The 22,784-nt window shown below is 34.6% G+C and overlaps 2 protein-coding genes across 2 annotated transcripts; one reads left to right on the top strand and one right to left on the bottom strand.

Moving 5' to 3' along the window:
* The first annotated feature begins 6,195 nt into the window (after nt 1–6,195).
* On the top strand, nt 6,196–7,555 carry LOC142628231 (calmodulin-like protein 3). Its single transcript, XM_075802326.1, has one exon. The coding sequence runs from the start codon at nt 6,382–6,384 to the stop codon at nt 7,078–7,080; it is 699 nt and encodes a 232-aa protein (XP_075658441.1). The 5' UTR covers nt 6,196–6,381; the 3' UTR covers nt 7,081–7,555.
* Nucleotides 7,556–11,027: 3,472 nt separating this feature from the next.
* Nucleotides 11,028–16,134, bottom strand: LOC142613813 (uncharacterized). Its single transcript, XM_075786324.1, has 5 exons — nt 15,632–16,134; nt 14,739–14,889; nt 12,504–12,724; nt 12,077–12,250; nt 11,028–11,492 (listed from the first exon to the last, which is right to left on the bottom strand). The coding sequence occupies exons 1-5, from the start codon at nt 15,842–15,844 to the stop codon at nt 11,406–11,408; spliced, it is 846 nt and encodes a 281-aa protein (XP_075642439.1). The 5' UTR covers nt 15,845–16,134; the 3' UTR covers nt 11,028–11,405.
* Between the last annotated feature and the right edge of the window lie 6,650 nt (nt 16,135–22,784).

The following is a 22,784-nucleotide window of genomic DNA, read 5'->3' as shown; positions in this document are numbered from 1 at the left end:
TAGCTGCTAAAGGCACTGGAAGCTGCGCGTCTTGGATCCCTTCAGGAGGAGGCTCAGCCAACAGGAAACCGGACACTGCTACGTTAATATGAGCCAAACGTAAATCCTTGGCTCTGAAAACGTTTGGTGGAGGGTTTGTAGCCAAGAATAATGTGGGCTGCTCTAAGCTGTCCGTCCCTATGCAGAAATATTTCCGACCTGAGGATCTCGTTCAGGTCTTGAAAGTTCACCAAATGTTTGGCCGGAGCGGTGTGATACTCGTCTGCCACAAAGGATGAATACCATTAAGAAAATTTAATAAGTACAGAATCACAAGGTAAAGGAAAGTGATTAAAAATCCCGAGTATTGCTTCGGTCATCAGGAACCCTACTTGGCACCCCTTCTTGGGTAGGGCAGTGTAATCCGTCGTACCGATTCCCCGAGACAATGAGGTAATCCTCGTCTATGCCTTTGGTTGAATCAGGCAAGCAGGAGATTAGCCTAACGGCTGGAACTCTACACTTCATATAATATTTGGTTTTCTCTCATTTTTGGCAATTGTACACCCAATTTACGTCATGCCAGGATAGGTTAGTCCCTATTTTACGATTTATAGCATCCACGCACCCTAGAATCCTAAGGACATTGGGTCGAGGTCAATCTATAGTTTAAAAGGAAGTCCCGAGTTGCCCTACCCATGGGAATTTCCATCCCACCTTCAATAAAGGCGATCATTGGAATTATCACTGACTCGGGAGGCCGTGGTAGGACTAGCCACTCTCCCTCCTCACAATGTTGAATGTCAACATCGTCTGGAATTCTATGTTGGGCCTTAGAATTTGGCCTCGCCTCATCAATATTTACTAACTTAGAGTATCTACCCATTAAATCTTATGAAGATAGTAAAGAAAAAATAAATAACAAAGAAGAATCAACGAGAAAACTAACACACCTCTGAATGATCGCTTAACTGCTCCTTAGAAGATTCTTTTCCTTCAAAATGCCCAAAATGAGCCTCGGCCAGCCCCGGGTCTTGTTTATATAGAAGTAAAAACGCGCGGTAATTTTCCCACTCATAAATGGGAGGAAAATCTGAACTGTACAATGTTGATTGAGCCGTAGAACATAAGGAGACAAGGAGCCGCCTGACACCATAAATGATCGAACGTGGACTCCGAGGCGTCAGGAACGTGTCACAGGAAGCGAAAAGACATTAACACGTGGGAAAGCAAGCGGCACGGGAATAGCAATTTTGCAAAATTAAAACTCGGCTTTTAATTCAGAATTAACAGCACAAGTTTTAAAAGGCTATTTTGGGGACCCGAGGACCAAAGATGAAGCTTAAAGAACAAGGGAGATGGTAATTAGGATGAAAGTCAGGGACCCGAGGACCCGAGGATGTAGAGGTGTGATTGCCTAGAGAAGTACAAGGGGTAAATTGGTGATACATGACAGAGAAAGTGAAAATATCGGGTTTGAGGGTAAGTAGCTGTGAACACCGCATTGAATGCTCTGCACCAAGCTTTTTGGCCGCATTAAATAAGGAACACCAACTTTATCAGTTGCATTGATGTGGAGGTGACCTAAACAGTGCAAATCACAGCTAACGAGCTTCTTTCCATTACATTCTACAAGAAAATGTACAAGTGTCAACAAAAGAATATAGTTAGGTGAGAGATGAAGGGTTAAGATAACAAAGGTAAGGAGTATAAATAGGGATGAAGGTGGCAAGGAATATGGATGGTTCTTCTTTTGGTGGAGAAGATAGAGAGAATAGGGACAAACATAGAGAGAATATTGACAATTGAGTGTAAGAAGTCCTTCCTCAGGAAAAATCCGAGGACAGGTATTGTTTGTTTAAGTAAAATCCTCCAGACACCACTGTCCTTTGTTGTTGTGTTCCCTCTCTACAAATTCTTTGTTTTGGGCCTTGAATTATTAAATCTACGTTGGGCTTTTGGGCCTATGCTTGATTTTTGGTCCTTACAGCTATCATCAAAAGCAGATGTCATAGGTTGAAACTCCCTCTAAATATATATATATATATATATATATATATATATATATATATATATGGCATAGTGATTGGAACTTGGAAGAAGACAACAAGGCCGGCCACAACTAGTTAACTTTCCGTTGGAAAATTATATATATGCCCTAATCCAAAATTGACCATCCTTTCAGTCGCTGTTTGGCACATATTATATGTTATTTTCTCCTTTGCTTAAGTTAAAATATAGTTTGATTAAAAATATTTAAAAAAAAAGGTTTTAAATACTAAAAATAAGCTGGTAATTTGATGATGATGATTATTATTATATCCAAACATACATTTAGTAAGTTAGAGAAAATTATTAGATGCTCCCGTGTTTAGGGATGGCAATGGGGCGGGGCGGGGCCAAATGATGGGATCTTCATCCCCGCCCCGCATGGTTTTGTCTTGCCCTATTCCTGTCCTACCCAGCCCCGCCCCACGTGACGGGGAAAACTTTCTCATCCCATCCCCGCCCCACCCTGTAAAACTCTACTTTCTGTTAATTTACCCTACAAATAGTACAATTTTTTTAATGAAACCTATTTCATTAATAAAAATATACTTGAAATTACAATTAAATTTATCCGATCAAATCAAATAAATTTTTAGAAAAAATTGAATAATATATCCAAGTGTTTAACAAGACAATCAAGAAAAAAAATCTCATAGTATAACACATAACAAAATAAAGGCAGAAAACCACATTAAGTAGAATAAAATAAGCTACTATTGATATGTTTGTTTAAATAGTAAGATTTTAGGGTATGAAAATTTTACAATTATAACCCTTAGCAATGCGGGGTAAGGCAGGGCGGGGACGGGGACGGGGACGGGCGGGGTGGGTGGGGTGGGTCTAAAAAGTCTAAACCCATCCCTGCCCCGCCTCACCCCGTGGTACGGGGCTAAAATCTTGCTCCTTCCCCGCCCCACCACCTTTGCGAGGTGGGGCAAACTCGCACAGAGCGAAACGGGGAGGGGCAGGTTAAGCAGGGCGGGACAAAATTGTCATCCCTACCCGTGTTCCCTCATTTCATATTTATAATAAACCATACCATAAATTTAGTTAATGAAACTTATCATAATTGTGAGAAGAGTGAGCACAATGTCACCGTACTCCAGAAATACACAATAATTACTTGCGAGTTAGTAATAAAAAAAATGAAATAAGCATTAACATTAGTCATCATGTTAAGGTTTGGTAAATACTACAATGTTCCATGTATATGGTTCAAACCGCCCCACCTCCCCCTCCCTCCCACTATTTACCTTAAAAAAATTAATAAAATTAGTAACTAATACCAAGGATTAGGGATCAATGATTAATGAGTACTCACATATGATTTGGTTGGGATTAACATCTTAAAATCGACCTATGACTGAACCCTTTTAAAGTAGAACCTCCACGTTGTGCCTTGTTGACTTGTTTACTATTTGTTCTTAAATAGATGTGGATTGCTATGATACACTATAGTTAGGAATTTGTACCACTGGTCTCTACCTTCTTTTTTTTAAAGCTTGTCTTCTGCATGAATTTTTTTCTTTGGGCCCTTGCCCATACAAATTAGAAAAAGATCTGGCACTCCCTCAATGAGCAGCCTTAACTTTAACGTTCTAAAATTAAAGATGAAAAATGGCATCATTCTCTTTTCTTGACGTGTTTTTTTTTCAAACAGATTTTATTCTTACGGCTCTAGCTGATTAGCAAAAGAGTCTGTATTCTTATGGCACTAATAAATCTTGCAATTTCTAAAATGAAGGAGTTGTGAAGGACACACAAGTGAGTGAAACAGAAAGATTCAGATTCTCATGGGCATTTTCCATGATGTTGTGGCCAAAAGCTAGGCATCCGATGCTGTGAAATTAACTCAGGTGCACTTTAGCAAGAATTTTTCTTGCTCCAATTATAGGGAAGTCCAATAAGAAGTATAAAATTTGTTATAACTTAAGGTTACAAGCTTACTCAATATAATAAATATTACTACATATTTTGAAAATTTAACCATTAAATTACATGTTCTTTACGCTCTTAATACACATGTTAAATTTTGTGTCAATTGGATGTTATTTACCATATGATCTATAAGCTTACATTTTATTTATAATTTTAAATTACAAAAATTTGCAATTTAAAAATTTATTAATGACATAATTATTGATTTTTAATTTTTTTTGAAATTTTACAAGTATAGAGGATATAAGAAGATTATGTAATCCAATGGTGAATTTGTCAAAATTCACCCCTAATAAAAAGATATTAAGTAAAGTTGTAGTCTAAAGTTACTATTAATTTTGTAACTAAACTTTGTCCCAATAAAAAACAACCACGAACAAAATGTTTCCCATTCTTTATTGTCGTTTGTTATGAAACTTTCCTAGGCAATTACACTCAGGACTATGTTATTACATCAATAAAAGCATACACACCACTTTTACTTTTTAAAATTAAAGTATTGAAAATTTCCATATTCCCAAAAAAATATCTCTACTTGTTAGGATAGTTTCCATTGAGTCTCTGCGCCTATCATTCTTTTGTTCTCGCTTTCTGCTAAACCCTTATTTTTTTCGTGAAAGGAAAATTCTGAGGTGTCTTGGTGCACAAAAAAATGGTATTCTTTTCTCTCACATTTATCTTGGATTCCACCATAAATTTAATGAGTAGACCTCACCATGAATATGAGAGAAGAGCGTATCATTCTCCATACTCCAGGATTACCTAAAAATTACTCTAAAGAAAAATAAAATTTAGCTTAAGATTGCCCATTTTTAATTCCAGGATTTCTCTGAATTTAAATGTTATTGTTTAATAAGTTTTCATATCAAGGCTCAATCAAATTAAGTCCGTAGCTCTCTATGGATATGGAATGGAAGGCCTAGAAAAGTAGAAATCCATAATCTCCTCCTCACCCAACTTTAAAGTTTTTGGTCCACATAAAGTCATCGACCACTATCTCATTCTCCACGAATTTTTTTTATAGAAAGATCCAAGGGCTATGAATGGCTCAACATTTTTCATTTGGAATCATAAATGAAGTATGTGGGGTTGTCGTAAAAGTGCTACTTGGTTGGGTTTAACATGGTGCAATGGTGGGACGGTGAAATATAAACATCATTTTGTTCCTTCCACAAGGACACGAAGTATTACAAGTATGATGTCAAACAATGAGTGCATGAATGTATCATGCAACTAAGATCCTCCATTACACACGCCACAAGATGACCCAAAACAATTTTTGTTGGAAATTACAATTTCACATATGTATGTAAGGTACCCAATTGGGCACTTTATGTTTTTTATCAATTCAAATATTTCTTTTTTTCTAAGGCTCTTTTTAATGGACGGCCTATATTAAATAATATTTTAATACATTTTTTTAAAAAAATAAAGTGAAATTGTACGCTATCAACAACAAAAAAAGTGAAATTGTATGCAAATATCTAAAATAAAATACACATAACTACAATAAGTTCTTATGTATTGGCCAATAAATCATTAACAAGTAATTTAAAAATATATATATATATATATAATATAACTCATAATTAAGTATTTAATCATTTTTAACATGTGCCCTTAAGATTTTCATTAATAGTATCATTTTTCTAATAGTCGCGTGTGATTTTTGTGATAAATACATTTTGCCATTTTGGAGCATCTTGATTAAATTAGGGCAAAAATCAACTTTAGTGTATTTGAATTACTGCAACTTTTATTATTTTTTAAAAATGCATATATATATTAATTTTTTATTGACCTATTAAAAATAGATAAAATTATAGTTTTATTTGAAGAAAAATAAAGTTTTAAAAAAGTGTACATAAACAAATAAAATGACAAACTATGGTAAAAAAATAAATCCAAACATGTGTTTGGTTAGCTTCTTCTTTTTTTATGTGAGATAAAAATAATTTTAAATAAAAATATTCGTTAACAAAAAAATTAACTTAAAGCCACTTTTATCTACCTTTAAGCAAATGAATTTAGCCAAACTCATTATTTAATTATGAACCTTCCATTTTTTTTATTCCATACAATTTAATTAGAGTGGAGTATTCTCTGTACTATTGTACAGATAGAATTGTCAATTGTCTTTGTTTAATCCAACGATACGACATTTCATTAATGTAACCATGCGTCACCAAAACATATTTATATATGTGTTAACTTTACAGTCATTACGGTTCACGCGGTTTGTGGGGATCAGAAGGTACCACCAAATACCGCGTCTTCACTTCAATACTCAACCAAGCTTTTTCAACACAACAGAACAAAGTCATAACAAACAAACTTATCTATGATATTTTTCACCCTTCCTCTTCATCCTTAACCTTTTCTGAGTTTCTTCTTTGATTGTATTTGGGAGCAGAAATGGAGCTAATTACGGTGCTGTTATTAGCAGTTCTATTTCTTGCTGGCTTCTTAAATATATTCTTTCATTTTCCTAGCAAGAAGTTTCTTGCATGGTTGCAACAATATTTTTCACCCAAGAAATCTTCTTCTTCTTCTTCTTCTTCTTCTTCAGCTATTTCTCACACACCCCAACAAGTTTCTCACAAAGAGAAGACTTCCCACAATAAGGCTGAGCTCAAGAAAGTCTTTGCCACCTTTGACAAGAACGGTGATGGATTCATAACAAAGCAAGAGCTGAGAGAGTCATTGAAGAACATCAGGATATTTGTGACAGAGAAAGAGGTTGAAGAAATGGTTTTGAAAGTGGATGCTAATGGAGACGGGTTGATTGAGTTTGATGAGTTTTGTGTGCTGTGTGAAGCCATGGTTGGTCAAGAGGGAGCGAGCGAAGGAGATGGGAAAGAAGGTGTAGGAAAGGAAGGTGCAGAGGAGGATCTGAAAGAGGCTTTTGATGTGTTTGATAAAGATAAAGATGGGTTAATTAGTGTGGAGGAGTTGGGCTCGGTTTTGTGCTCTTTGGGGTTAAAGGAAGGAAAGAAGATTGAGGATTGCAACGAGATGATAAGGAAAGTGGATATGGATGGGGATGGTATGGTTAATTTTGTTGAGTTTAAGAGCATGATGAAAGGTGGAGGAACCCTTCTCTTTCGCACCTAATTCTCTTTAAGTAAGCTCTCGATCTCTCTCATTACACATGCACACACATAAATATAATTAGCAGAAAGAGTAAAAACAACAATGGAACAGTATTCTTCACTACATATATATCCTATTCTATGCTTCAAAGTTCTAGCTAACAAGACTCCTCCTCGAGCAACAGACTATGAAAGCATATATTATTGGTAGTACAACGAAGTAGCTAGGTGTTTCACTTCATCCTTCGAACAATTTCTATATAAGAAGTTCATTGATCAACCTCACATGGAAAAGAAAGTCTGTGTATTTACTATTTAGAATTAGAGCTTCGAGTATGTAATTTCTTTTTTCCCTTTTGTTTGGTTTTTGAGGCCTAGTCCGGATCTGTGGCCCCTGTTTGTCCTATGTACATATGATATTTGACTCTTGGTAAGCTGTTTGGTCAATAGACTCAATACTACAAAATTGGCTATTATTCAAAGCCGATTTTATAATATGCTCACTAATTCACACACTCTTACCCACACAACAACAACAACGACAAAAAAAAACTGAAATCAATGTTTAGAGTATTCAAAGTTAGTGCTTAGTAATGATTTCAATTCATTTTTTATGTGGGTATAAGAGTGTGTGAATTAATATATATATGCGCGCGTTATTATTAATTTTCATATGAGCTCATTATTGACGCTACTTTAATATTCATTATTAACAACTTGCCAACTTGGATAAGTGTGAAAATTATTCTAATTTTGGTGTGCATCTATATTTATTGACAAGGTATTACTCGAAACTAAACAACCCATTGGCAAGGTTGTCTTTTGACTTGTTACATTGATGACCAATCAAAAAATATGTATATGGGCACAAACAAATATGTAAGAGCAATCACATCAGTTCGTGCAAATTTTTTGTCTATTTTGCAAGAAAAAACCTACTTTTTCAATTTTACACATCCACTTTTACAATATACCCACATCAGTTTATCTATTCTACACATTTATTCAATAAAATATTCATTCTTTTTACATTTTTTATTATTTCTGTCCCTCTCCTCTCTAGAACCCTCTCATAGACCCAACACAAATCCAAAATCATCCACACCCAATCACCTTCTTCTCTGTCGAGCTACCGTCTTCTCCGTCGAGCTACCGTCTTCTCCGTCGAGCTACATACCCAACACAAATCTAAAATCACGCACACCCAGCCGCCAGCCACCGTCTTCTCCGTCGAGCTACATACCCAACACAAATCTAAAATCACCCACACCCAGCCGCCAGCCACCGTCTTCTCTGTCGAGCTATAGACCCAACACAAACCCAAAAACACCCACACCCAGCCACCATCAACAATCAAATAGAACAAAATCACCCACACCCAGCCAGCCACCATCTTCTCGACGCAGAACTCGAAGCTCAACTACGGATTCTCGACGCGGATCGAGCCCTTGGGTACCTACACCCAGCCGACCGCGAATCTCAACGCGGATCGACGCAAAACAAAATCACCCACACCCAGCCGTGGATTGCTCTCGTCCAATCAATTCTCCGTCACCGTCTCCGTTTCCAAACGGATTGTTGGATCGGAGAGGTTGATTGGCGTTCCCAACTCACTTGCTGCCCAAACTCGCTGATCAAACTCAGTTCGTGGCGCGCAAGATCTCCGTTGAGCTATCGTCGTCTTCGTCTTCGAAGCCTGAGATTTTGAGGAAGAAGGAGAAGCTAATCGACTTTGCAGAGTTGAGATGAGAGAAAGAGAGAGTTGTGATGGAATGAGAAAGAGAGAGTTGAGATGAGAGTCAGAGGTAGGAGAGAGAAAAAAAATAAAATATCAAATACACGAGCTGCAGTAACTGTGCATATATACACAGTTACTGTAGCATTTGTATATTTATACACAATTTTACATCCATTGATATGGGTTTTTTTTTTTTTTGTTGCCAAAATGTGTAAAATGAAGGGATTTTTGTATTTTAGAATATTATACATCCACTGATGTGGATGCTCTAAAGATGCTCTTTCAATTTGTTTGGAAATTAATGAGATCTTTGTTTTGTGGTGAATATTAATTTTTATGGATTTTATTTTAGAAACAATAAGAATAATAATTGATTTTAAAAAGCATAATATTCTACGTAAATATACTTTTAGATTAGTAGTTAACTAAATAAACATTTTATAAATATTTACTGATTTCAATAAAATAAATAAATAACAGTCATGTAAAAAACCATGTCAAAATTAAGGATATGAAAAGAAATGCAAGCAAAAGTATAAATTCCAAATAAACATAACATTTTGCTTTTTGTCCATAAAATGGGTCCCTGCATGCCCAAACCTTGCTAATCTTTTTCAGTCAATCCAATCATTAATACATATGGTGCAAAGAACCATGATTATTCGTAAAGACATGAACAATTTGATTCATTGCATCAAGCAGAATTATCTGTTTCTATATCCAAGCATAGCTAAATTATGCTATCCTAAAGTCATTCCCTCCCTAAGGAAGTAATCAGAGAAAAGTGCAAAGAAGAACCTTGCATGTGCGTAAAGAGAATTCCTAACAATTCCAATTACAGAATTGGCAGGCGTGCTCTTTGGGTGTGCACTAGATCCCAAAAGAAAAGAACCGGAACATTTATGGTCCGTTTGGATTGAGGAAAAAGGAGGGGGAGTTGAGTAAAGTAGAGTAAATTTAGCACAAAATTAACTTATTTTAGCCAATACTACTCTATTCCTCTCTACTCCCCCTCCTTCCCCCCTCCATCCAAACAAACCATTAGCTTAATTGGAATAATGGGGCCTTGTGTTTAGAATCTCTCATCACAATGATTATGTACTCCAGTGTATGCAATCAATTCTATCTGTATTTGACAACTTACTAAAATGAACATGGATTCGAGGGTTATCCAGTGATTCTAAGTTTCTATCTCCTCTTTTGGTTTATGTTCAAGATGAATTTTCACCGCGTTTTAACTTGCGGTTTTATGATGTTCACTTTTCAATGGTTAAAAATAATATGGGTTAACCCATATTATTTTTTTTTCTTTTTTAATAATTCTATAATCACAGTGAGAAATAAAAGATTTAAACTATGAACGTTTCAATTAAAAATACCATGAGTTAACAATTTAACTATAAGATTCTTGACAACTCAAACTCATATTACTTAAAATTGCATTTTGAAGATGCGGGTCTTTGAACTCCCACTTAGACGCTCCTAGGAATACAAGCATACAACCATTTAGTTTTGGATAAATGAAATCTCACTTTCTTGTTTTAAATATTTGAAATAGACTAAGAACTTGTAACTCAACTAGTTAGCACCTTCTAGTATTTTCAATGTTCAAGTCTCTCACCTTAACTATGGATGTATCCAACACACAACAAAACAAAGCAAACCCTCTTTCTATTTTATTTTGAAATAGTATCTTTTTTTTTTTTTTTGGTTAAAAAAAAAAAAGAGTTCGCTAAGTTACGCTAGCCCCTGGCAGGGCACTAGAGTTAAAGCCCTTGGGCCAACTCGTGTGAATGCCCACCAATGGACTCCTCCTGACAGCGGGACTCGAACTTAGGTGTGTTAGATAAAATGCCCGAATCTTTCCAACTAAGCCAAGCCCCCATTGGCAAATAGTATCATTTAAGATGTGATTTCACCTTGCCTTAACGGACAAACTCCACAGTGTGACACCGCCATGTGAAATTGCCAACATGACATCCCATCTTCAAGATGGGATTTTACTTGAAGTCACATTTTAAGGATGAGTGTTTAAAGGCCATGTATTCTCGTATTTTGTATCGACTAGCAGGTATTTTTACACTTTCATATTAAAAAAACAATTCAGTATAACATTTGTCATATAATTAATCTGTATTCAAAATCAAGGTTGGAGAAAGGGTTTGAGAACGTTCTATGCGGAAAAAGCTTCTCACAATAGCATTACTTTACCAACAGACGAACCAGAAGTGTGAACCAGAGAGAAAAATATTAGAGATACTTTAAGCACCACTAATCTTTTTATCAAGGTATAGTGCTACAACATATTTATTTGATCTCTTAACGCATATAGCTACCAACATCTATGATGTGTAACGATTTCAATTCAAATCGAGGATACAAACAATAAAGAGAAGTAACCCTTAATGATGTATTCAAATGAAAGTAAATGCGTCTTCCATCACTGCCTACCATTTGACTATAAGAGGGCAAACCCCCCACAAAGCAATTGGGACATCACATACCATTTGTAGTGCCTACAGATCAATCGCACCACCTTTTTCACAGCAGTTGAAAGCACACTCAAATAGTAACCACCCACCAGACCAAATTAACATATCCAAGAACCACTAGAAGACATCAGGGTGGAAGCGCCCTGGGATGGAGTTGCTTTGCTGAGCCTGTTTTAGATGCATTGTCAATGCATAATTGTTCACCTGGTAGTGCATCACAAAATCAAACAATAATCATCAGACTAAAAAAAATATAGAAAACAACAGTAGGAATATAGTTCAATCATGCAATGACTGTAAAGAAGCAAAGATCCAATCAAAATGACTATGCACAGAAGACTAACGCTCCGTTTGTTTCGATGGAAAACCTTGTGTAAAAATAGTTTTCCTTATTTTCCAGTCTTTGGTAGCATAAAAAAAGATGAGTCAAAGGAAAACTATTTTTGGTCAACATAAAAAGTATGGTTTATTTTTAGAGATTGTTTTCCATTAAATATTTTTGGAAAACAACTCTATCTCACAGTAAGTTAAATAAGATATTTTTTTTCAACTCATTTAAAGTTGTTATCAAACATTAGAAAATGAGATAGATTTATAGAAAATGCTTCTTAGAAAATGACTTATTTTTTAGAAAACATCATTGTTGAAATTAACAGAGCATAAATGCACAATTTTTATTAACATTTTCTTTCAAATGCCAAACAGCATAGCCTCAGAACACTCTGCTGCTGACATGGAACATGAGATCATATACAGAGTCAAGAAATTATGGGGTCTGTGAGTCAAACCTCTAATGTTCTAAGCTGATCCTGGTACTGGGATACCAGTTGCTTCAGATGTTGCAACTCCTGGTTCCTTTCTTCAGACTCTTTCTGACGTTCATGTTGGATAGACACTGCTCGCTTGAGAATTGAATTTTCCTGAATAAGTGCTTCTACTTGTTCCTTCAGCATCATGTTTTCCTACAATAGAGCAACCCACGATAAGTAAACAAAGCCTTAAAAGGAAACAGGATATTATTAGATTTAAATCGTCCACCCCCTAACCCCACCTGAAACTGCCCTGGCACCCCCTGCACTTCTCTCCCCATTTCTCCAATCCACCAAAGAAAAAAATAAATAAAAAGGAAAGAACAATATGGGAATTTATGATTACATTCTGCATCATTGTAGTAACCACAATAACAGTAACAGAAATGACAGTAAAATAAACAACCTGGTGAAAGCTTTGGGTGGCCTCAGTTCTTGCACGTGCACAGATGGATCTCTCCAAAACCTCAAGCACTCTTGAAGCACGAGCTCTAGCATCATCTACATTGGAGGAACTCATCATTTCTCTAACAAAGAGCTCCACCCAGTCATTACCATCCATGGGAGGGTTCTGTGGAGCTGATTGCTCCTCACCAGGTGTGACCTCCCCATTATCTGTCACTACACCTGAAACAAAATATTGCATCCATCCCATGAAGAAGTCCACCACCAATTAGAACTGGTTGCAAGGGCCCAAAACTTAGAAAATCAAAGGTTGGGGGGTGGGGGGGGGGGGGGGGGGTGCATATAGTTGACACCAATAATTATGACAATTGTCTTGTATTCTTTTAAAAAAATTACTCAGCAATAAAGCACATTAAACAAAGTGCACTGAATTCTGTTAAATTTTAAAAGGAGTAGTTGCAAAGCAAAAAGAGATAGCAATTATGTAAGCAATTCCCCCTGACTTCACATTCCCCTTTTCAGTCATAAATTGCTTGAACTTGTTCTCTAATAGTTTACAAAATCTCAGATACAATCTGAAACAATAGCATTGATTATTCTCTTCACCTGCAACATCCAGCACTTCATAAAAGCACCATCCATTTTCAAAGAAACTCGATTCTTCAAAGTTTTGGTTCAAATTTTCAAAAGGATGATGGATGAGGATATCCTTTCAAAAAATCAGTGTTCGTAACCTTTTTGCTATGTTGATTCCCTTACGTAAGAAGAATCAAGTTGGGGTCAAAAGCTGCTTTAAAGCAATGCGTAATTGCCAATAAGATTCAGTCAGGGGGGTCAAAAGGTGCTTGATCCATTAGCATCTAACATACCAATTCCCTTGACGTGTTCTTGGCTCCAACTTGATTCAGTATTGTTAATGGATTCCCTTCAGATGATTCCTTTCCACATGCTAATGGATCAAGTCAAAGTCAAGAAGCAGCTTTGCAACTTGTAGAGATGAAAAGATGGTTTCCATTGTCAGTACAGATAAACAAGTCTTACCATTACCATCATGTGCCCTTAAATTACCTAATGTTTTAGCCTAAAACTTTACTTTTTATGGAAATAAAATTTTGATCAAAGTCAAGGTTTGAACTCTGAATTGGATTAAAATTCCTGAACTGGGATGTGGCAGCTGACGGCAACATTATGGACTCTCTCTCTTAAAAGGTAGCCTTGGCCATGTCTCAAGTACCAACTCTCTTTTTGATATATCTCTATTTGTTAGCAGTCAACAAACATACACATTTTCTTCCTCCAAAAAGCACTCAAGCAATGTTTCAAGGTCCAAAGCAAAGTATACACTAAAAACTATAAAGATAAGTCAAATGTAGTCTAATTCCTAAACCCAGGTGCACTATTTGTAAATTTGAATGAAGAAAGTGGCTCATCAATACAATGGAGGAGACAATGTCTTCACATTGACCGACCAACCAAAGTTACAGGACTGCTAAACTCTCCCAGAGATTTAATACACCTATATTCAAGTTTAATCTGCCATGAGTAATCACATTATCAACAAAAAAGGCATGTGAGAAGCCCATGTGCCGATATGTCATTAGATAAAAGGGGAGTAACATTATCCTCTCTCTTTTTTACTTATCAAAAAGAAAAGATAAAAGGGGAGACAGAGAACACAGAAATGGGGGGAAAAAACAGAGCAGATAAAGATTGAATTAAAATTATTAAGGGATCAACAAATCAGAACTAATAATTAAGATCACGTGAGAATTATTGCCATATATCAGAATTCTAAGGTACAAAATGGGGAAGAGAGAGAAAGAGAGAGAGGGGCAAACATAAGGTACTCAAACTCAGGCAATGATCAGACAATCCAATAAAGGATAACCCTCTTACGGTCATATAGGTCATAGTGGTGGTGTTTGATGGAAGGAAAATACATATTTAAAAATTGTTCTGAACATTCTTTCATGATTCAGTTTAATATATTATCGATGGTAATATATGTTCATACCATTTATAAGACGTTACAGAAAAGGAAAACAATTAGACCTTGCATTACTTCACATACAGAGAGCAAACCTTCACATGCAAATAATTCATAAAGAATAATATTCCACCAACACACGCACAAAGAAGAAACAAGCAAATCCGTCAAACCAATGCAAGTTAGAAACAGACAAAAACATCAAGATTGAGTTCAAAGAACTGATTCAAAAATATTTCGTAAGCATACCTTGTGATTGAAGATTTGCTTCCGGTGTTGCATCAGATTTGGGCACAGCAGAGCCCAAGTTATCACCAGTAGATCCTAAACGAAGCTCATTCAAACTTCTAATAGCCGAATCAAGATCATCACCACATTCTTCAAGCGCTCTCTCAAGAAGCTATAATAATCATAGTTCTCCACAAATGTTAGTAACTACCACCATATTACATAAAGAGTTGTAAATTGCAATGCACACCCTCCAAATTTCCAAAGCACGTTTAATGAGCTAACTGCATTCTCAAGACTATCCTAAAATCTTTTATCGGCTTCCATATTTTTATCATAAATTATTGAGGCATAGCAATTCCCTTAGCCCGGTGCGAATTTAAGGATTATTCAGCAAATTAAATGTCCATTTATCCAAAATTAAAACCAACATATTAGGAACAAAATAAAGTAAAGATTTACAGAATCAACTATTGGCAACATTTCATTATATTATAATTGAAGGAAATTTCATTTGAGCTAGAGCTAATTGGCACATATTAAAAAAAGTATTAAAAAAAAAAAGGGGCAAGAAATTTCAATCCACTGAAATTCCCATTCCCCAAGCACTATTTCTTATTATTAAAAATAAACAAAAAAAAAGTAAAACAATTTCCATGAAATGTCAAAATTCAATAACAAGTAACATAATTTATAAAACAGAATACCAAATCGAACCAAACCCTAATAAGAAAAACCCAAAACAATGACCATCAATCAAAAAATATTTGAAAACAAAGAAAAGGTAACAACTTTGATCCAAACTGAAAATACCCAATTCGTATTTCCCATTTCTCATCAAACCCCACATGAAAAAAAAAAAAAAAAAAAAAAAAAAAAAAAAAAGAGTAAATGAAAACACACTGATCCAATACCTTGTGGTCCATGTGAGGAAAAATAGCGGTGAGGTGGAGGATCAAATCGGAGGAGGCAGCGAAGGAGGAGGAAGAAGAGAGAGTAGAAGTAGCAGTGGTGGGCGGAGAGAAGCGAACAGGTGAAGAAGAAGAGCAACGAATTCTCTTGGAAACAGGTGGGCTGAGATTGTCTTCGAAAATGGAGGATCTCTTCCCGCACACTATGGCAGACATGTTTCGTTACCTCCTCCTCTACTCTCTCTCCCTCTTCTCTATCTCCCACCCCTTCTCTCTCATTCACCGACTCTTTTCTTTTTTTTCACCTCAACCCCCCAATTATACTACTGTGCAATTTCTATTTCCCCCAATATACTTACAAGAAGAGAGCTTGGAAAAAGTTAAAGAAATGGTTAATTATAATAATAACTTTTATAGTTTTGAGATTAGAGAGTGTGAGAGAGAGTTTTTCTTTTTTTTTCTTTTTTCTTTTTGGATGAATATATGGATGGTATATAAATTAGGGTAGGCTTAGGCTCTCTGTCATTCATGGCTGAACAACAAAGAGAAAGCGCAACTGTCCAACCACTCGTGGGGTCGGGGAAATGGATGGCCAATCAGGAGCTGACACGTGGTCAAGATTCGTGAGTGGGAAGAAACTTTAGACGTGAGACTTTCACTTCAATTTCAAAGACGTGTTTCATTTGGTTTGGTTTCGGATAGGAAAATACATTTATAGTGGGCTATTTGTCTGTTTGAGTCTGTGAGACTTTTTTTTTTTTTTAATGTAAAATTTACCTCCAACTTTCTATAGATTTCATTTTAATCTGCTAATTTTCTTTTCGTTCATTTCAATTCTTTAAGTTTTAAATTTATTTAATTAAGGCATTTTCGTTTACTTTTGTTAAAATTTAAAAAAAAAATCTGAAAATTTTTTTTAATCATTAATTTTTTTTTTAATTTATAAAATTTGAAGAAAAGTTTATAAAATTAAAAAATTAACTATAACGTATAACAAAATTGATGAAAAAATCTTAATTAAATAAACTTGAAAGTTAGATAACTGAAATAGACAAAAATAAAGTTAAAGTACTAAAATATGAAGAAAGGCATTTTACCCTTTTTTTTTTTTTTTTTTTTTCTTTTTTTGGTTGAGAATCTTGTCTTTTGAGACATGATAGATGATACCTTTGAGGTTTTTGTGTTTTGTTTTCTTGTCGTGTTCGTTTTTGTGTTTGTATTTAATTAATAATTTCTAGTTGTGGAATTTTTATTTAATCCCTATCAATAGTCGTTGAACATGAAAGTTGACACAGTTCTTTCAGTTCTTTGGCGAATGGGAAAGGGTGGCGGAGAAAAATAGAGAAGTGAAAAAGAGAGTTGAAAATGCACTCTTTTTAGGTCTCTCTAGAACCGTCCGGATTATAATGTTAATGCCTCTCTCTCGTAGGCATCTATGGTTATTATAGGTTCTATAGCAATCTTTATCTCTTTTTTGCCTTTTGAGTTTGTGTTGTACTTGTCTCTTTCTCTTTCTCTTTCTCTTTCTCTTAAAGATAGATAGCAACTTAACTTGAGAGAGGCTCGAGACAGACAAACTGGCAGATCAAGCAGGAAATGAAAACGTACATCAAGGCCCAACCCAACTTTACATTCTTTTGGGTTCAGAGCTCTTTTGTCTTTTGTATGTGGTGAAAAGGTGGGGTGTGAGGTCTTGAAATGGCCCATCCGGGCAACAATGATAGAACCGGTCTAATATAGACCTTAAATAAACAGGCCCAACAAAATGCCCCCAAGGCCAACTATAAGTGTAGATTCGTCCATGGAGTTTTCTACTTTCTGGCATGTTTGTTTAGGAGGGCAGATTAAACTACAATTTTTTTTTTATATATAAAAAGTATAGCCTTTAAAAATTCTACTGTTTTTTCTAGGTATAATTTTTCAAACAACACATTTTCAAAGGACCCTAAATAAGGGTGTATCTTACCCATGCCCAGGAATTAAACAGAAAAAGATGATATATTTATTCAGGCAAGAGTGGTCTAAGGAATATGACCCCGGTTTCATATCCTTTCAAAGTGTGTTAGTGATTCCTATTAATTGATGAAAGATATTAGTGATGAGGCTTATAATCGTTAGTCCCAAACCCACCTTAAAAATAATACTCTTCTTATGCTTTCATGGAGGAGAAAGGACTTTTGGTAATGTTGGTCTAGTATCAGTGGTGGCTCCAAAAATATTTTTTAGGGAGGTCATTTAAATTTGTGTTGAAGAGGTTGACAAAGACCTCTTTGTAAATAATCTTTTTTAATCTTGATCATTATGATAATATTGATGAGATCTTTCATAACCTATGATCTAAAGGAAGATTTTTTTAAGTCAACACGAGTTCTTTTAGATAATAAATCTTAGGTAGGAGATAAATCTTGTGGTATATGTGACTTCCTTATCAAAAATTTATTCATAGTATTAGAAAGAGAATTAAAGATAAATTATAAGTTCATTGAACATATGTTTTCTTAGTATAACAAAGATATTAATTATTATTGCTAAGATTAAATCTTGTAAATTATCTATTCTCTATTTCTATAATAAATTTATTAATTATTGTTGTTAAATGAATTTTAATTATTATTATTTAGAATACTCTAATTCATTATTTATTAGTTTTTGTTTTTACTCTTTTCAATTCTTTTATTTAACAATTCAACTCAATTTTGACAACTTACAAGTCTTTGTAACTCATTAAGAAGAATTTTGTTGTATTTTTTACATTACTCTATTAAGAATTCAATGCAACAATATGTTGAGTTTTGTGGAGCCTAGTTGTATTTGATTTGGATTATGACGACTTGAAATATGACCCGACCCAATCCGGAATTTGATGTCATTTTTTAGAGAGAAAAATTGCACTGTCGCACTCTATATTTTTTCCAAAAAATAGTGAAATTCTTGCAAATTGTCGAACCATGTAAATATTGTCTTGTGTGTATGTGATTACTTTTCTTTTGCGTATTTTTCTCTATTTTTGCATCTCACAAGTTTGAGAATTTCATACATATTCCCGCTACAATACAATCATTAAAAAAAATGTCTTCATTCTCCACGGTCTCATGCCCCACTTGCACCTCTAGATCCAAATCTAATAATGAATGGGTCGCATCTAGGAATAGATCTTGATAGGGTAAATCGCTAAATCATGGAAAAGAATATATGCATGTTTTGGTAAGTTCGTTTTAACAAAATTCTAAAGAAAATTTCCCCCTTTTCTTTTTTTTTTTTTTTTTTTTTTTTGATAGAAAAGAAAAGAAAAGAAATGATGAAGAACTGGTTTTAAAGTTCGAATATATAGTGTCTTTCTAAATCTTTGGTCGTATTATTTTGTTCGTTCCGCTTCACCCATTTTTGCGAGTCCTTATCCATATATGTAAATGGGTTGAGTGTTAAATTCATTGTGGTTCACAAAATATGCTTTCGGCTTGTGTCTCTAATTATATTTTTCATGCGAAGGGCCAAAAGTACAAGCAATAACATTATATAGAGACCATATCCAAAAGATGCTACCCATGCTGTCCACTGAGTTGAATTGATAATTGGGTTAACTGCAATCACTCAGTTTAGTTGTTGGCTTTCACACACACTATGGTGGAAACTAGTCAAGAAGCATCTTCACATCAATCACATATTCTTGAGGATATATATCATTCTTTCTGCCAAGCCACCAATGGCATCTCATAAACATAAATAGTAGCAACCATGATTAAGATACCTGACATGCACAAGTGGTTCACTGTGTTTTTGGTTTAGTCAACCTGAAAATTTTGCATGCCCAAAACCAATTTTTCATTTTGAACTAGCTAGGTACATTGGATAATTTGGATGGTTCATGGATCATATCAGATCATGATTATGATTATCTATATATACAGCTTGATTTCTTTGGGCCCTAGGGATACTACTGATCACTTGGTCCAATTCAGTAAGGGCATAGTATATGTTGTTGATCACAACTCTCTCTTTCTCTCTCTCTCTAAAAAAATCAAAAACCTCTAGAGCTTTCTCCTACACCAATTATATGGGTTGGTAACTTTATACCTCCAAAAATAGGATATCTTGTTTGCATATGATGACACTGAGTGGGCTTCACTGGTCAGTGTTCCAACTTCCAAACTCTCTCTCTCTGAAGTGGTGGGGGCCTATAGAGGTAGGACCCACCCACTTAGTGGGGGCAATGGGTACTAAAAACCCTTTCCAACAAGACCTTGTCCAAGTTGCATGCACAGTGTAGAAAAAAGAATAGGATCTCTCTCTCTCACATTGCTTTTCTTCACCCAAAGCATCATAGAATACAATTTTATTTTGTTTTATGGTTGGTTGATGAAATGACCTCTCACCAAGCACCTCCCTCCATACCCTAACCCCACTCTCCCTCTCTTCTTCTCTCTTTATTAAATAAATAAAATATATAGACTTTCAAGAGAAAAACCCACCTTTGATAAACCTGCTAATTCGATATGGGAATATATATATGTCCATCTACACTTTTATTGTCTAGAGAGAGACTGATTGGATTGCACTCAAATATGCTCTTGACTATCTTTCTATTAGTTTTGACCAATCGATAATATGACCAAGATTTTTTTTTTCTTTTCAACTCATAGCAAAACTTATTTGATTAAGGAAAGCTTTTGGAGATAAAATCTAGCAAATTTACAAACTACTTCTATGGAAAGATCTTTAAACTCAGTAGGTGCCAGAATTGACAGTAACCCAAAGAGAGAGGGAGAGAGAGAGAGAGAGAGATTTCTAAGTCAAGAAAGTGAAATCCAAAAGTGAAAGAAAACCTCAGGACCAAAGCAAAGTCCCATTTCCTAATAATGGAGAATAACATAGTGGTGCATATCATGCTACCTCTAAAAATATGCCATTCTTGTTTTTTTTTTGGAAATCAAAATGCTTGCGTACGTTAAATAGTACGAGTATGAACGTTAATCTTAGTTGCTTAATTTCAAGGCAAATTACTGATTGGCAGCGTGTGGAAACCTTCTGGAAACTGAAGCAAATCCACTAAAACTTTATTGGTTCATATTCTTCATATATTTATTTTAATGCCAAGAGCCTAGCTAGTTTCAGCCAAGAATATTATTCTATTTTTATCTCCTACTTATTTATTGTTTCTTTTTTGATTCAAAGCTTAAATGTCAGTTCTCAAAGATCTCGGGTATAGTTTCTATTTTCATCCTTTATTCGGTGGGGATATTACATCCGTACTCTCCCCCCGTCTTTGAAATTATTGCTTTTCTGCTTAACCTAATTGTTATATATTTAACCTAACCTTAAAAATAATTTAAAATAAAATTGTTCATACAACCATTGGTTAAATGTCGTTTAGCAACAAAAAAAAAACCATTGGTTAAATGCCACTCTTGACTATTGTCTTCTATAAAATATTGAGGGATAATAAAATATAAAAAAATAAAAAATAAAAAAACCTATACTGGAGGCTAGTTGGTATCATGTTCTTCACCAAATATATGGAACTCAAACTAATTTCAAGTCAATTGTCAAGCAGTTTACAGGCAATATTTTACCATATATAAGCAAGTAGGACTAAAAGTAGAAGGTTGGCCACATGAAGAGGCATCCATATAGTCCTTGTCCCTAAACTGCTACAGGTTCTCAATCAAACACTTATATCTCTCCCCAAACAATGGTAGCTATATAAAGCATAAAGTTTACTTTTATTTTTTTATTAGAGGCTTATTAAGCATACATACATGATTTATGGAATTGACTCCCATAAAGCAAGGTATACCAATATTTTTTTATAATAAAAAAAAAAATTGGTAGGACGAGGCCACCAAATGTAGCATCCTACTTAGGCATAGTTATAGTAGCATCTTATCAATTGAGGTTGAGCTTGCAAAAAGTGAACTGATTAAGCCATAGCCTGACCCAACCCTTCCAAAGGTTATACAAATTCTCTGTACCATATTTTGTGTTATACTTTATATTTCATCAATTATAACTTGTTATGTGTTTATTTGTTTATAAGGAAAGTTAAACAAATACATGACAAGTTGTGATTGGTAAAACATAAAGTGAAACACACAAAACCTCTAGTGCTTCCCAATTTAGATTTAATATTAGGAACTACCACCCACCAGACCTCTTTTTTTGGGGGGGGGGGGGGGGGGGGTTTAAGCCCAACGTCAGTAGACCGCCACCTTTGATGGTGCAAGATACACCATTTATTATTGGAGTTTACGTGGTAGTATAGTTCCAACTAAATTGCATGGTTTAGTCCACAAAGTTTGACATTTTTTGTTTCTAAAAAAAAATTTTTGATATTTTTTCTTTCAAAACAACTTTTATACTTTAAAATGCCTCAATTTAATCCTATAATTATTAATGTGTTTCAAAAATGTTTTCATTGTTATTGAATTTATGAAAGATGATGATGTATAAAAAGGATTTCATTTTAATCATAGATTCCACGTCATCAAACTAATTTCAATTTATTAAATTACGTTAGTATCTTCCATTAATCAAATGACATTAAAGACATGTTGAGAACTAAATATACAATTTAACTAATAGTTTTCATCAAAAGGAATAGTGCATGAAACAGGAATTTTAAAAATAATATCTTAATATTTTCCATAAAACCTTAATTTTCATAAAAGGTGGCATCAATCAATATCTTAGAAAGAAATCCTCTTGCATTTTCTTAATTTTGTAGAAGAAAACAAAAAAGAAATATCCTTGCAAAGTGATTGATAGGTTTCCATAATCGGCAAAAAAAACTTTCTTTGATGTAATGTTTTGTGGGTATAATAAAGATATGAACACAATTTTTTTTTTTTGCAAAAAAATTTCTAGTTGTTGAAACAGTTAATAGTAGACACAATTAACACTCATACATCCACCTCTTAGAGTTAATCACTTCAATTGAGTGTGAAATTGTTGAGAAAAAAATTATGTCTATGGCTTTTTTTTTTTTTTTTTTGATGGAGTGTCCATGGCATTATTATTTGTGAGTAATACAAATATTTGTCACACTAGAACAAAGGTAAAAGACACAAAATTTTCTCAAGAAAAAAAAAAGATAAAAGACACAAAATGTTTTTGGTAATTTTGTCATGTTAGAGAGAGAGAGTGAGGAATTCCTATGATC

Source organism: Castanea sativa, chromosome 1 (genome assembly GCF_040712315.1).
Source record: "Castanea sativa cultivar Marrone di Chiusa Pesio chromosome 1, ASM4071231v1".
NCBI classification, from domain to species: Eukaryota; Viridiplantae; Streptophyta; class Magnoliopsida; order Fagales; family Fagaceae; genus Castanea; species Castanea sativa.
This window is presented reverse-complemented; position numbering and strand designations above follow the sequence as displayed.

Excerpts from the sequence above, each read along its gene's own strand:
- LOC142628231 (XM_075802326.1), top strand. The coding sequence starts at position 6,382 with ATGGAGCTAATTACGGTGCTGTTATTAGCAGTTCTATTTCTTGCTGGC.
- LOC142613813 (XM_075786324.1), bottom strand. The coding sequence starts at position 15,844 with ATGTCTGCCATAGTGTGCGGGAAGAGATCCTCCATTTTCGAAGACAAT. Across the intron at positions 14,890-15,631 it reads TTCCTCACATGGACCACAAG|CTTCTTGAGAGAGCGCTTGA; the intron begins GTATTGGATCAG and ends TGATTATTATAG. Across the intron at positions 11,493-12,076 it reads ATCAGCTTAGAACATTAGAG|GTGAACAATTATGCATTGAC; the intron begins GTTTGACTCACA and ends ATGCACTACCAG.